The sequence below is a fragment of the Akebia trifoliata genome, chromosome 12 (assembly GCF_017979445.1).
Source record: "Akebia trifoliata isolate Shusen 1 chromosome 12, ASM1797944v1, whole genome shotgun sequence".
In the NCBI taxonomy this organism is placed as follows: domain Eukaryota; kingdom Viridiplantae; phylum Streptophyta; class Magnoliopsida; order Ranunculales; family Lardizabalaceae; genus Akebia; species Akebia trifoliata.
In genome coordinates, this window is record NC_141386.1 from 26858975 (window position 1) to 26873234 (window position 14260).

Here is a 14260-nt window from a genome sequence, read left to right on the forward strand (position 1 = left end):
TTTAAATGTAGAGGAGAGAGAAAGAGGAGAGAGAAGTGAAGAGAGAGAAGAAATCGATCTTTCAATGACCGATATTTTTGAAAAAAATTGATTTTTTTTTAAATGTAAAGGAAAGAGAAAAAGAAGAGAGAAGTGAAGAGAGAAGAATCGATCTTTCAATGATCGGATTTTTATCTTTTTTCTAATTTTTCAAAAATTAAATTCTTTTTGATAAAATTTTTTTTTTTTCATAATTTTCTCTTGACATTATTCGGCTCGAATCAATTAATTTAGTTGGAGTGAATTCGAACATGATTTTAATAAAAGTAAAATGGTTCAGATATAGTCTTAACTATATGATCCGAGTCGAATTCAAATATGAATCCGAATAAAATATTTAGTCATAGATATTGACACACTAGCCCGGATCCAACCCACTTTAAGCCCTAGTGTTGAGTGAACTTGAAATCCAAATCAATCGAGTTGAGTCAACTTGATCAAGCTTGGAGTTTACAAAAGAAGTGAAAACGATTCCAACAGTATCAATTTTCCCGGAATCACTTGGTGTAATTTGTAAAAATTGGACTTTTTCTAGAAAATAAATTCCTCAATTAAAAGCATCCTAGTGATTTAGATGTAATTTTAGTAAAAGATAGGGATAAAATCCAACCTACAACAAGCGTATATCCCTCTGAAGTTCCAGAAAAGAGAAGTACTATCCTTGTTAATACGAGGGATGCAGTCCCATCAAAAATGACAGGAAGATCTGAAATTTTATTTTTAAAATAAATTTTTTATTTTTATTTTTCATAATTTATCGAATATAAATATATAAATCTTTCATCGGTCCCTGTTCTTCATAATTTTCTTGACAATCAAAACTCAGCTATTTCTGTTTCTGTTTCTTCTTCTAAGTGTATCCGTTATGATGATCAACGAATCGTTTCCGTTCTTCATTAAACCTGAGCTGTTCGACACAGCCGAAACGTTTCAGTTTCTAGCTGAACCTCCATCGTTCTACTATGGGTTTGATTCGGATACCCATTTCTCTTTCTCAGATATTTCGAACCCAAACACTACTGATCATCAAACAATCCCTGGAAACTTTTCGGATAGCGTTTCGTTCGAAGAAGACAAGACAGATTACCCACCTGTTCTTGATGGCATCGCTGCTGTTGTTGGACAACACGTCCTCTTCGGGAACAAAAGCAGTTGTAACGATTGTAACAATGGTAGTAATACAAAGATAGAATCGGATACGGTTTCGGATCGTAACAGTTCCGAGAAACAGAGTGTTAGTAGCGTTTCGGAACAGAAGAGTTTTAGAGGTGTTCGAAAGAGGCCATGGGGGAGGTGGTCAGCAGAGATACGAGACCGTATCGGCAGGTGTCGACACTGGTTGGGTACGTTCGACACGGCAGAAGAAGCTGCCCGAGCTTACGACTCGGCAGCGAGACGACTCAGAGGGTCGAAAGCTCGAACGAATTTCTCAATCTCTTCTTCTTTCATACCTCAACCTGTTCCCTCTCCACCTTCTTCATCGATGTCACATAAGAAGTTGGGTTTGGGTAGTAGTAAACCCAGTGCTCATGTCAGCAAGAAATGCGCTGTTGTCACCTCCATGGCTCACCTATTTAGTTCTAACGATGAAGAACGACGAAGATCAGCTAAAGTGGAGCTCGATTTGAAGCTTGGTGTTGGCTCCATTTCCACTAACAACTCTACTAAACCATCATCTTCTTAGTTTTTTGTTTTTTTGTTTTGGACTTTTCAAGCATCAAACGTACGGTTGATATGAAATTCCTAGGAATATCTTCCCATCTCAACCGTACGCTTGATACTCTGCTTCAAACGTCGTTTGAATCTATAATTTATGTTTTTTTTGTTGTTGTTGGTCTTCTTAGTTCTCTCACTCTCTTAACTCTTTCATGGGTTTCTTCTTTTTCTTATATATATATAAGTACGTAAAATGTGATAAAGAAGAACATGAATTATTCCTATTTTGCATGGTTTTGCTTGAAACAAGATTGCACCCATAATAAGTGTGTAAGAAAAATGAGAGAAAATGAAAATTAGTGCAGTTTCTTTGCTTTAGTTTTCTGTGTTGTTTGAAGGCTTTAGTATAGTAGGTTTGGTATCGGTATCGGCCAATATGGGTTTGTTCTTCAATCTTCATGCATGTCATTTAATTTAATTGAAGCTTGAAAAGACCCCCATAGAAGACGCGGGGGGAAGAACTGTGAAGAGAGAGATGGATGGATGGCGTGATGGATAAATGCAATCGATTACGATAAGATGTGTTTTTGAGTTAAATCCGGGGGAGGGGCGTAGTACGCCATCTTTTTCCTTTTTCTCCTTTCCCTTCTCTTCCTCCGTAATCTACTCTTCAAATCTAATATCAAATGATTTCACTCTAATTTATTTATTTTTTTAATAGTTGGGAAAATTCCATTCTCCAAAGTACGTTTGACGTCTGAGACAACGTACGGCTGAGATGGGGGTGATGCTTCTTAAAGTTAATGGTAGAGATATATGCAGCTGTACTCTAATCAATCTGGCTTCGTAAGTAGTACACTACTATTGGCATCTCTGTGATTTGAGGTGGGCTTACGTGAAAATAATATGTGGACGTAGTAGTGAGAGTGAGGAGGGGGTAGGAGTGGGGGTGGTGGGTCCCTCCCACCTATGACTGTTGTTTCAGAGCAGATTTTGATTCAGTCCAAGATGATTCTTACTTCCTAGGTTGGTGGTTACTAACTCTTCTACTGGAACTTTTTGTGGATGGAAGAGAGGAAGATTGAGGGAATGTTCCTTTGCTTTGTGATCACTGTTAAGAGGGATAATTTACTTTTAGTACGTTTTCTTTGGCACTTTTATATAACATTACTGCATGCAAAGAAGAATAAAGATCATACATGTAGGACATGCTTCTAAGGAAACAAAGTTTTGGATTAGGTAATTGTTCATGACTTGGGATGGAATTCTCTTAATTCGAATAATTGAAGAATCTACAACTCGCGATATTGGGTTTCTTTCAACAAATAAAAAACCATCATCTTCGACTCTTACTAAATCCTATCTTGTCTATGAGATATATGTTGAGTGTCAGAAAAAAATAGGAGAAATTTGTGATTATACTAGTTGATTTGAAATCGATCCAATAGGACATTGAATTGGAATACTATTGGATCCTTCTCGTGTACTAAGAAGGTAAATTTGATTTTATTGGTAATTTCTAGCTCTTGGATTTTCAAAGAAATTATTTTTAGATATATAGGCCTTAAGAAGTTGGTTTTAAGTCGTCTAAGATGAAAAAATAATTTAACAATATATCAATGTTCAACGATTGGAAAGTTGGTCATTGGATCAATACGTTTGCATGCTTAGGGAAAAAAATTACATTTATTGAAAAATATTTTACAAATTTATTGATTTTTCCTTAATTATCTTTATTTATGTGGAGGTGACTTTTATCAATACCCACAACTCGAGATCCACAACAACGTTAATTCACTAATGATGTCTGCCTCTGAACATTAATGTGGTATTTGCAAAAGAAATTGCAAGAGTTTAAATATTGTAAATTTAAAATCCCAAGTGTAAGGTGTGTAGTAAAGTAATAAATATTCATAAGTCTAAGGTCAATCCATAAAGATTGTATCAAATGTGAAAAAAAACATGTGATGAGATGAAAAAAATTTGACCTAAATTATGAAAACATATGATTTTTTCACTTTTCGTATAGAAAAAAAATTGTTTTAAAACAAAAATTAAAAAAGTATTAAGGCAACGATGATCTACTTAATAACCACAATTTCATTTCATATGGTTTTATCCCAATTGAATTTAAATAAACTATAATTTCAAACAATCAATGTGATGTTAAACAAAAATTCAAAAAGAATTTATAGACATAGAATTTGACAAAAGAAAATATATCACCTTTAGATTATTTTAAAATTATGAAAATTATTTATCATTATTAAAAAAATAAGATTATAAAACTTCAAACTTCACCCTTAGTCCTATCTAAAATTTTAATAAACAATCTTCATAAAAGAATTCATAAAATTGTTGAATAAAAATCTAGAAAAATATGAAAAAGTTAGAGAAGAAGAATCATTGAAGAAGAAAATGAATAAAATAATTCCAGAGAAAATTATAATAAAAGAGGAAATAGAAAAATATGTAAAATAAAAGGAAAGAGATACGGAAGGAGGAGGCACACGATGACACGTGGAGGAAATAGAGAGTAAGAAATAAAAATGAAAGGAAAAAAACATTAAACTAACTTCCTACAATACTGTGTTGTGGAGGAAATAGAGAGAAAGAAATAAAAATGAAAGGAACAAACATTAAACTAACTTCCTACAATACTGTGTTCAACATTGCGCTAACATGACAATGTTTATAGAAACGCATCTAGATACCTTTCCTTGAGGTATGAGTGAAAAACATTTATGATTTTATACACACTACCACATTAATGCATTGTTGAACGTAGTGTTGTAGAAAGTCAATATCTAACGGTTCAAAGAAAAAGTAAGAGAGATGTAGGGAATTAAATCTTGCGACAAAGACAAATAAAAAAGAGAGAGGGAATTCTTTTATGTAGGAGAGTTTTTCACAATTGGTCCTTCCTTGCATTTGTCCCCTAATTATTTCTCTCTCTTATTGCAAGTTAAATTAATTGAATTAAATTAATTCAATTCAATTATTCATATTAATAAACATAAATTAGAGAAAATTACAATCATTTTATTTTACGCCCTTATCATAAATTTTGAGTTGTGGGAGTAATGTGACTTGCCTACTCCAATGTGTAATGTGTATAGATGCAACCAGTTGAAGTCCGATACCAAATAAATTCAAAGTGAAATAAAGTTCTCTTTTACTCTCAAAAACGTTAAAATAAGAGAAGAGAGTTTCTATTGCTACACTAACTTTTTAATAATGCCACCTCAAGATGTGTGTTAATTCTCAGATGATTTACTTACGAGTTTGGAAAAAACTTTGAAACCGTTAGCCCACTTCAAAATTTTGAAGAAACCTTTTTCATTGGATTACACATACACTTCTAAAGAAGTGTTTAAAATTTTAACAGAAATATAAATGCGTGAAATAAATTTAAAATGTCACATGTCATGGAAAAAAAAAAAAGAGGGTTTCTTTGAAATTTGAAGTTCAAAATTAGGAGTTTAAGAATTGGGGTATGACGGGTGGTGTTAGCAAAAGTTGGTGTGAAAATAGAATCTACCCAAAAAATAATTTTTTTTTTTTTTTTTTAAATAACAATAGTTTAAGCGACTTTCTAAATGGAGCGCGGTTCATCCACACGTCAGAGTTCAAAATGAGCCGAAACTGGCAAACCTGGTGGCAAGTGGGACCCAAAAGCCAGACTGTTGGATTTTCATTGAGATTTCTAGTCCACGGGCATCATTAATTCTACTAGATTCAGAATATTAATTGGGCTTCAAATATTAGAACTCACACTTGACAATTTTCATCTTTAAATTCCTTTTATATCTATCTATAAACGTCTAACGAAGAGAGATCCTTTTCTGCAACATAATCTTCTATATATTGTGACAGTGGGACTGTCGTTGTAATCAGTCACGTGTAAGCCACGTGAACTACATAAACTCTTCTATCGTGATTAACACGTGGAAGCCTTTTAGGGTACTTTGGGAAAGACAGGTGACGTCATGTATATCATTGTTGTACCCTCCCCTCTCTTTAATTAAATATTTAAAAATTAGTATTTATTTTATATAAAATAATGACGTCAAAAAGCTATCGTTAAAGTGTATGTAAGTAATATAGGGGATGGATTTACTAAGTTGATATGATAGGAAACTTAAGAGCACAACAAGTGAAGAAGAAAGAGTGAGAGATTGAGAGAGCTTTTAATATTGATCGGCGCACTTAATCATTTAACACGACAGCAACATAATTATTACAAGTTTTTTTTTTCGTAAAATACGGAAAGACAGCTTTTCAGGTGAAAGATCCAAATAGATCCTTTCAATGTAGATATGTTGGAAACAATTTTTTTTGCTCTCTAGATCTTCATTTCACCTTGATCAATCCATCCTATTTCATAATTTGGTTCAAAGAGAGAACATGCTTTAATTTGGATTTTTTTTTTTATGAATTTTATTGTATTGGATAGAATGTGGAATGAATCATGACCTTACACGTGGCAAGATTATAAAGGGGGTTGGAGTTGGAGTTGAGTTGAGTTGGAGTTGGACGAGCATGACAGATCATAATTATAATTTGGCTGAGTTGAGTTGGTTACTTATTTAGAGAGTAGAATATATCGTTGAGAGTCTTTAATTGGAATGAGAGATTATTCAGAAAATTTAAGAATAATTGATTATGTCAATCACGTTCTTTTCTGAATAAATAATTTTTTATCTTGAAAAAATTTTCACTTAATAAATTAAAAGATCTAAAAGAAGATCATCGAGTATCCCTTTAAGTAAGAAAATGGATTACATGTTTATGAAGGGAGTTAAGAAAAAGGATTTGCCTATAAATAGAAGATGAGTCTATGTAAAAAAAATGGACTTTTAAGTGATGGTTTAACTATATAGGCATTACTTTTTGCAATATCGATATAGGCTTGAGCATCGGAAGATATTTTGCAAAATTCATATTGATGCCCTAGCTCGACGGAAGGAGGCAGATTCACCATTAAAATTAAGATTGAGGTATTCGAGTTACATTAAAGAAATAACCTCTACATTTTTTTATTTTTTTATTTTTTAATTCTTACAATGCCACAAAAGATTAATAACAAAATTAATCATATTTTATATTAATCGTATTTCAAATGAATTACCATTACATTCATCTTTTAGCCTGCATTTAACATCTCAATTGTACATCTGGAGGCAAAGTATGTGATTGGGTGCATTTTTATTTTTTGACCCAATCAACTAACGGCAAAACAATCCCAATTCATTCAAAAAAGAAAAAAAAACATTATTTGAGTGTTTTAAAAATGTTTTAATTATGGGTTATTCCTGTTTATGCATTTGACGATTATAATTAAATCGTATTATTTGTTTGCTATTCTATGCAATTTTTTGTTTCTAATAATCTTTAATGCAAAAGATTGATATTGGATTTTTTTTTTGTTGCCATTGAAACCTTACTACATCTCATTGAAACTTTTTATAGTATTACAAGATAGTGATGAGTATTCATTCAAGGAGTGACATATTTATATCTAGTGCTCAATATACACTTGGGATGGTATGTGAGCTAGGCCGAGATTATGAGTCCCAAAATCAAAGTATATGGAGCTCTTTAGACAATAGTAGAGTGAACATGCAAAGAAGGCATGCAAGCCTAAACTTTCCCTTATGAGACACCTAGAACTCGTTGGATGAGTGATTGCTTGATCTAATCTTTCCTAACTTTGATTGGTCAAATATGAAATATTACAGAGACAAATTAGAGGTGAATCATTCGGATTTGGTGAGATTAGATTGTATTCAATTGCAAAAGGCCCATATGGGGTGCCTTATTAAGGTGTTAACCATGATCTAACTCACATGCTTGCATTTTTTCTAAAGTATTTAAAGTTTTTTTTTTTTGTTGTTGGGCAATATTAGAGGTCTTTGATAGCCATAAGATTCTCAAGTTTTTATCTTGGAAAATACTTTCTACCTATACTAATTTCTAGTTAATTATTTAGCAAGAATAAAAATTATGGAAAAGAAGGGATAAAGGTGTATGACAAAGAATTAGAGATTAAGGTTTTATCTATATCTAATAATTGTGGTTAATTCTCAATTCAAATGAGTTTGGGTTTGGCTCAGGTAAAATTTGAGTCAAAATAAAATGATTAGAATTCAATATTATTAATGAAAAAAGTGACTTTCAAATAATTTTTTTTTATGTGTATGAAGATTATTCCATCGAAGTTGAAATTAATGTCTTATCAACTTATAATTATTATAAATGAAGTTAAATTCCAATAATACAATAAAACTTATTTTTATTTTATTAATATTCATCTAATTAAGTACATTATGAATATTTTTATAAGATATAATAACGAATCGGGCTTAAAGCACTATTAGACCTTAGTCCAACTCATACTTGATGAGCTGAAAATAATTGAGCCCAGTCGTACCTTTGTGGGTTTATAAGCCCTAACACTTGTTTTGTCAGGTGGGCCAGGTTAGTGGAAGAACAGACTCATAGTGACACCAATTAGCCTTGATGACCTTTAGTCTTGCCTCTTGACAACTCCTAGTGACATCTTGTCGTCTCCGAATGCTCTATAAATTAATTACATTCATAATCTGGAACCCTCAAGATATGGAAATTTCTATACATGGGTGCAACTAATGAGTGCTTTTTGGCTCACAGTCCAAACAGTCATTTGACATGCAGTGCAAATGACATCAGCAATAAGAGAGGAAATTTCTCTCCCCTACGCACGATGAAAAATCAATTTTTTATTATTATCAGATGACCTTTTGCCTTTCAAAAACATGATCCAATGTCACGGGGTTGTAGAGGAAGAAATTATACAAACTTCAAGAAAAAAATGAAAACAAAAAAACTTTATTTTTCACCGTTGAATTTTATTTTTAAATTCTATTGATCAAGCTCGAATATATATTGAATATGAGTTTTTTAATAAAATCTAGAAGGTTGTGGTGTTAGATTTACAATGTGAAAATCCATGTGGTCTCAATGACCCATTTTAAGATTTTAAATCTTAAAATTAAAATTTGTGGGTAGAAGACGTGTGGGTAGGAGAGAAATTTTCTCTCTATGGATGATCTCATTTGCACATGTCTAATGATTGTTGGGCTGTGAACAAAAAATCATTCGTAACTAATTACAGATCAAAAGTTGCCATTTGCCCCTCAACCTAAAAAATGTACTTATTTATATATATATATATAAAGTTTTGGAATGGACTGATTTTTTGTGAGAATAATCTTTATGGTGAGGAGATTATCCTCACTAAAAATCAACTCATTCCAAAACTTCTAATCCTAATTTACAAGTTGAAAAATCGTGGACCATCTAATTTTTGTAAATCACTTTTGATGGGGTTAAAAGTTTTGGAATGGGCTGATTTTTAGTGAGTATGATCTCCTCATCATAGAGATCATCCTTACAAAAAATCAGCTGATTCTAAAACTTTTAACCTATATATTGAAAAAATGTTTGGCTCTCTTTAAGGCCTTCGAACGTCACCCGTTAGTATTGTCCAACACTTTTTTTCAATAATACTCATTTTTGTTTTACTTTTTAGAGAAAAAGACAAGGGCATGTTAGTCTTGTAGATACACGGGCTTCGAAAACTTTTGAGAGGTTTTGAGCTCATCTACATGGGTTTATGAGTCGTCACCATTCAATTAAAGTGTAAATGAACACTATAAAAAGTTTTCTTAAATTTTATTTTTTGGCATGTAGTGACTTACATATTCGAAAGATAAAGGGAAATGGTCTACCTGGATTTCGAAGGTAAAGAGATTTGATTGAGAGACAAGGAAAGTGTTAATTACCTTATCCTATCCACCCTAAGATGATTACAAATATGTGATCATAATTGAAGATTAGAAACTCTTTACTTGATTTTGAAAATAAAAGAAATTATAAAGAAAGTTAAGAAACAAAAGGGCTATAATCTAGTTTTAGGAAATGAAGGATTTAAACTAATGAGCAAGCGAAAACAAAAATGTTGCTTGTTGGAATTTTTTTTGAGCCTAGGATTTTAGTGAAAATTCATATGGATTTCACTATCTTGAATCTCAGGCTCTTTTGAAAGGTTATGTGCTCATTTGGGAGTATTTTTTTTATTGGTTTAACCTTTAGGAGGTGTTCATAAGTTAGACACCACCATAGAGAGACTAGGGATCTTATGAATGGGGTGTGTCATCTTTGAGACTATTTTTATTAGCTTAGGGAGTTAGATGTAGATCTAGAAAGATCCCCCCACCTTTAACCCATAGCTATTTTAGTGAAAAGATGTGATGTGTGTGTTTGTTGTGTATGTATGTAATGGACTTATAAAAAGAAGATTACCTCCAAAGAGGGATTACTCTCTAACTTTTAAACTATTAGAAAATAAAATAAAAATATCTATTATAGAACTAACTTGCAATGGAAATTAAAGAAAATAAAGGGCATCTACATTAAGAATAAAAAGAAAACAATTATTCTAATGTTCCCGTGGAATTTATTGAAGGCTTATAGGAGAATATTACCTCTAGAAGGTTTTACTATCTACTCTCTTACCTCACCAAAGTAAGTAAAATTTATATTGTTATAAGCCAAAAAAAATGAAATAAACTTGTTTAAATGAAAAGAAGGGGATATGTAGAAGATGGAGGTTTAGAAAGGGAGAATGAAGAGTTCAATCCCTTATTAACTTTTTTTTTTTCTTCTTCTTCTTGGTTAGAGCTTCTTGGAGGTTTGCAAATGGATTTTTACAGAATTTTGGTAAGCTAGAGAGCTTTGAAGATAGATTTAGATATAATTTTAGCTTCTTGAGCTCTCCCCTTTTGCCTTGGATGGGGATCCTATTTATAAGATTTTTGGAGACCTTTCGAGATAAATTTATCTTAAATCATGGGATTCTCAATATTTTCAACAAAGTTTTTATGAAAAATGTCATTTTTACTTTCTAACCTTGTCCTTGATAGTCTTTATCCACTTGTTGGGTTTCACCAATCTTGATCATTGATAAGTATGATGGTAAATATACAAAAGTTCTAGAAAATTCTTGATTATAGTTAGAATGGTCTTAGGACCTTAACCTTGAGTCAATTGTGAAGGAAACAACCCAAATGACATGTAATTAGATGGTTGATTTTTTACTTTTTTAGTTATTTCCTTTGAGAGAATCTTTAATAAATTAAGGATAGGTTGGTTTTAGGCCCAAATTCTAGAGAATTCTTAAGTGAATAAAGTAGTCAAAAACTTTAAAAATTGGTTAAATAACATTGAATGCCATGAACGTTTTTTGAATGGTGAAGAATGTAGAAAGAGTAAAAATGGGATTGCCTCTAATGTGTCTCAACAAACCAAGGTTAATAGGGTAATTGGTCTTAAGTGGGGGACCAATCAAGACTAAAGTCCTAGTTAAGAGATTTGGTGAATTACTAAAAAGAAAGATGAAAATTTTATTTGAGAAAATAAAACAAGGGTAAAAAGGTAAAATAACAGGATTTTCTTAAGGAAAAATAAGATTTAGAAATGGGTTTAAGGTAATTAGCTTTAACAAATTTAAATGCGCATAAGGCTCAAAACTGTCTAATAGAATTGGCCTTAGGTGATCAATGGCCAGTGCAAATTTTCCTTCTGATTGTTGGTTACCTCCATATTAAGTAATTTCTCCTTTTGACCATTAGTGATCTATGACCACATTAAAAATTAAGTCTGATTGTTGGTTATCTCCATACCATGCATTTTTCTTTTATGACTATTGGTAACTTATGGCCAGGCTAAAAATTAAGCCTGGTTGTTAGTTACCTTCATACCAAGCTAAAAACAAATGTCATTTAGTCTATTGGCTTTGATATAGGGCTCTTGCAACCACTTGAAAATCGACTTGAGTTAAATTCTTTCTAGTAAGGTTCTTGGTGCTCTCAGACTCAGTCTAGGAAAAAAAAAGGGTGTCTACAAGTCTTTAACACAATAAATATATTTATTATGCCATTAATAAATACATTTATTATGTTGACATTGATTGCCTAAATATTTAGTAAAAAAAAAAAAAACTTAATTCAAAAGACTTAAATGCTCATAGTAATTATTAAGTAAACAAGCATTTATTGTGTAAGAGATTAACGTACCCTTGTCTTTTTCACTAAAAGACAAAATGAGGAGGGGTACTATTGAAAAAAATGTTGGATAATGTTAATATCCCCATGAAGTATTGGACATTAGCATTCCTTATATATATGAGTGCTGATAATATGACGTTGTTTTAAGGGTACGCCTTTGACATTTTTGCTTACAACCCAACTAATGTTTGACATGTGGCGCAAATGACATCATCAATAAAGAGAGCTTCTCTCTTGTTCGCTGCTAACAAATTTATTTTTTTAGATTTCAAATCTTAAAATGGATCGTTGGACTCACATTGATTATCACATTGACAATCCAACAACACAACCTTTTAGATTTCATGAAAATATTCATATTATATATATATATATATAAATTTTTGAGCTTGATCCAATTTGTTGAAAATGGATGGCCACTATGCACCCAAATTGAAAAATAAAATTCAATGGTGAAAAATAACTATTTAAATTTTTTTTTTTGAAGTTCTTATAATTTTGTCCTTTACAACTTTATTGCATCCATGGTTTTTAAACTCGTCGGAGATCGAGACGTATCGCCCGAGTTAACTCGGTATCGGAGCCTAATGAGACCAACTCACAATGTGTCATGAGACGATCGCGTATCGTGAGATAAGCGAGTCATCTCGGACGACATTTTCGAAAAACTCGGGCGATACGAACGAGATAAATGAGGCAGCGCAGATTTTGTTTTAACTTGCGAGATAAACGAGTTGTATCGGACGAGATTTTCAAAATCTCATCCGAGTTAACCGAGACAATCGAGTTTTGCTTAATCCTCAATTATTTCACCCCCAAATCGATTTTCCTCAATTATTTCTTCATCTTCTCCACCAAGTGAACAACCGAATTTTTTTTAATTTTATATTTTATATTTTTTTGAAGCGCTTCATGCCATGCCTTCAAATATTTACAAAACATTCTTACAAGCAACATCAATGTGCAAACATTTATGGATTGCATGCTTTGTTTCTAGAATGTAAACATGTAATATATTCCACAGGGTCAGAAATGCCATTTAAAAAAGCATGACAAACAATACTGCAGCTGTGATTGTTCATCTATCAACACAATAAACACTTTTTTTAGAAAAAAACATGGAACTCTATTTATTTTGATAGGTATATTAAGATTTTTTTTAATTATATATATTTTTGGGTTTATTTTTTAATAGGAATCATTTCTGAATTTTTTCTGAATTTTTCAGATTTTTCAAATGGTTAAAAACCATTGTCTCAATGTCGAACGAGACGACTCGTCTGAGTCAACTCAGTATCAGAGCTGAACGAGACGAGACCAAATAACGAGTTTAAAAACCATGATTGCATCGGATCATATTTTTAAATGTCACAAGGTGATCAGATCAGAAAGTTTTTTTTTTTTGTCACTATGGGCAAGAGAGAGAAACGGGAGTTAGGGGCATGCACCACTAGTCAAGATTATGGGTATTCCAATAATATGTAGATTAGATATACATACTTATCCTTACAAATTCTAATAATTGGATTTCATGGAAGAAGGATAGAGTTGAGTGCAATTATATCAAAGGACTACAAAGGTAGATTTTTAAGTAATTTGCAAATATAGGTGTTCTCTAACTAAATCGATTCTAAAGATAACATGGAAAGTGTGGAGGGTAATTCTTGGAGCTATTGACATGTGACTTCCAAGAGAGATAATTACCGACCCACCGAGTTATGTAGAAAATGCACCGAGCTTTATGTATAGGACAGATCACTTAGGGCTGACATGATAGAAGTGACAACGCTACCACTGACGGGACAGATGTGACAACTCAGTCTGACAGATCGGATGCAATTACCTCAGACTTGTTAGGGCAGTTGTAGCAACTCCTACAGCTGTCAAGTCAAGCGGCAGGTTAACCACTCTGAGAGAGATCACTAAGAATATCTTGGAAGATCCATCAATCAGGACCCCTATAAATACTAGGTTGTGACTCATGTTAAAAGTTAGAAAAAATCTTCTCTGAGAACTCTATAATAGCTCGGCACTAATTCTAACTTGATCGTCGGAGTGGCCTTATAACAGGCTGTCCACCGAACTAGGAGTTTTCAAGGGAGATCTCGAGGTATAGCGAAAAAACGTATCTATAGAAAGTACGAAATCCTAATGAGATGAGCTTTAGAAATACATTCACCATCTAATATGAACACAAATGCCGAATCTATAAAGATATTATTGGTTGGTGACAAAACGAAACAAATGGTCATAGTTCAATCAAAATAAAGTATTAGTGGGACCATATGTAAATATTTTCCTAGAATGATTGTTTGCTCATAACGCTGTGAGTAAATTTGCTTACGGACCAACACCGTTTTGGCATGTAGCTCTAATGACATAAATAATAAAAAGGAAATTTCTCTCTCCTACCCATACATCCACTACCCAGAAATCTTTATTTTTAGATTTCAAAT

General features: G+C 32.3%; 1 protein-coding gene across 1 annotated transcript; it reads left to right on the plus strand.

Annotated features, from left to right (window-relative positions):
* Positions 1–907: 907 nt before the first annotated feature.
* LOC147389209 (ethylene-responsive transcription factor ERF084-like) lies at positions 908–1791 on the plus strand. The gene has a single exon (XM_086419752.1). It carries the CDS (start codon positions 908–910, stop codon positions 1721–1723), a length of 816 nt encoding a protein of 271 aa, XP_086275878.1. The 3' UTR covers positions 1724–1791.
* The last annotated feature ends 12469 nt before the right edge of the window (positions 1792–14260 follow it).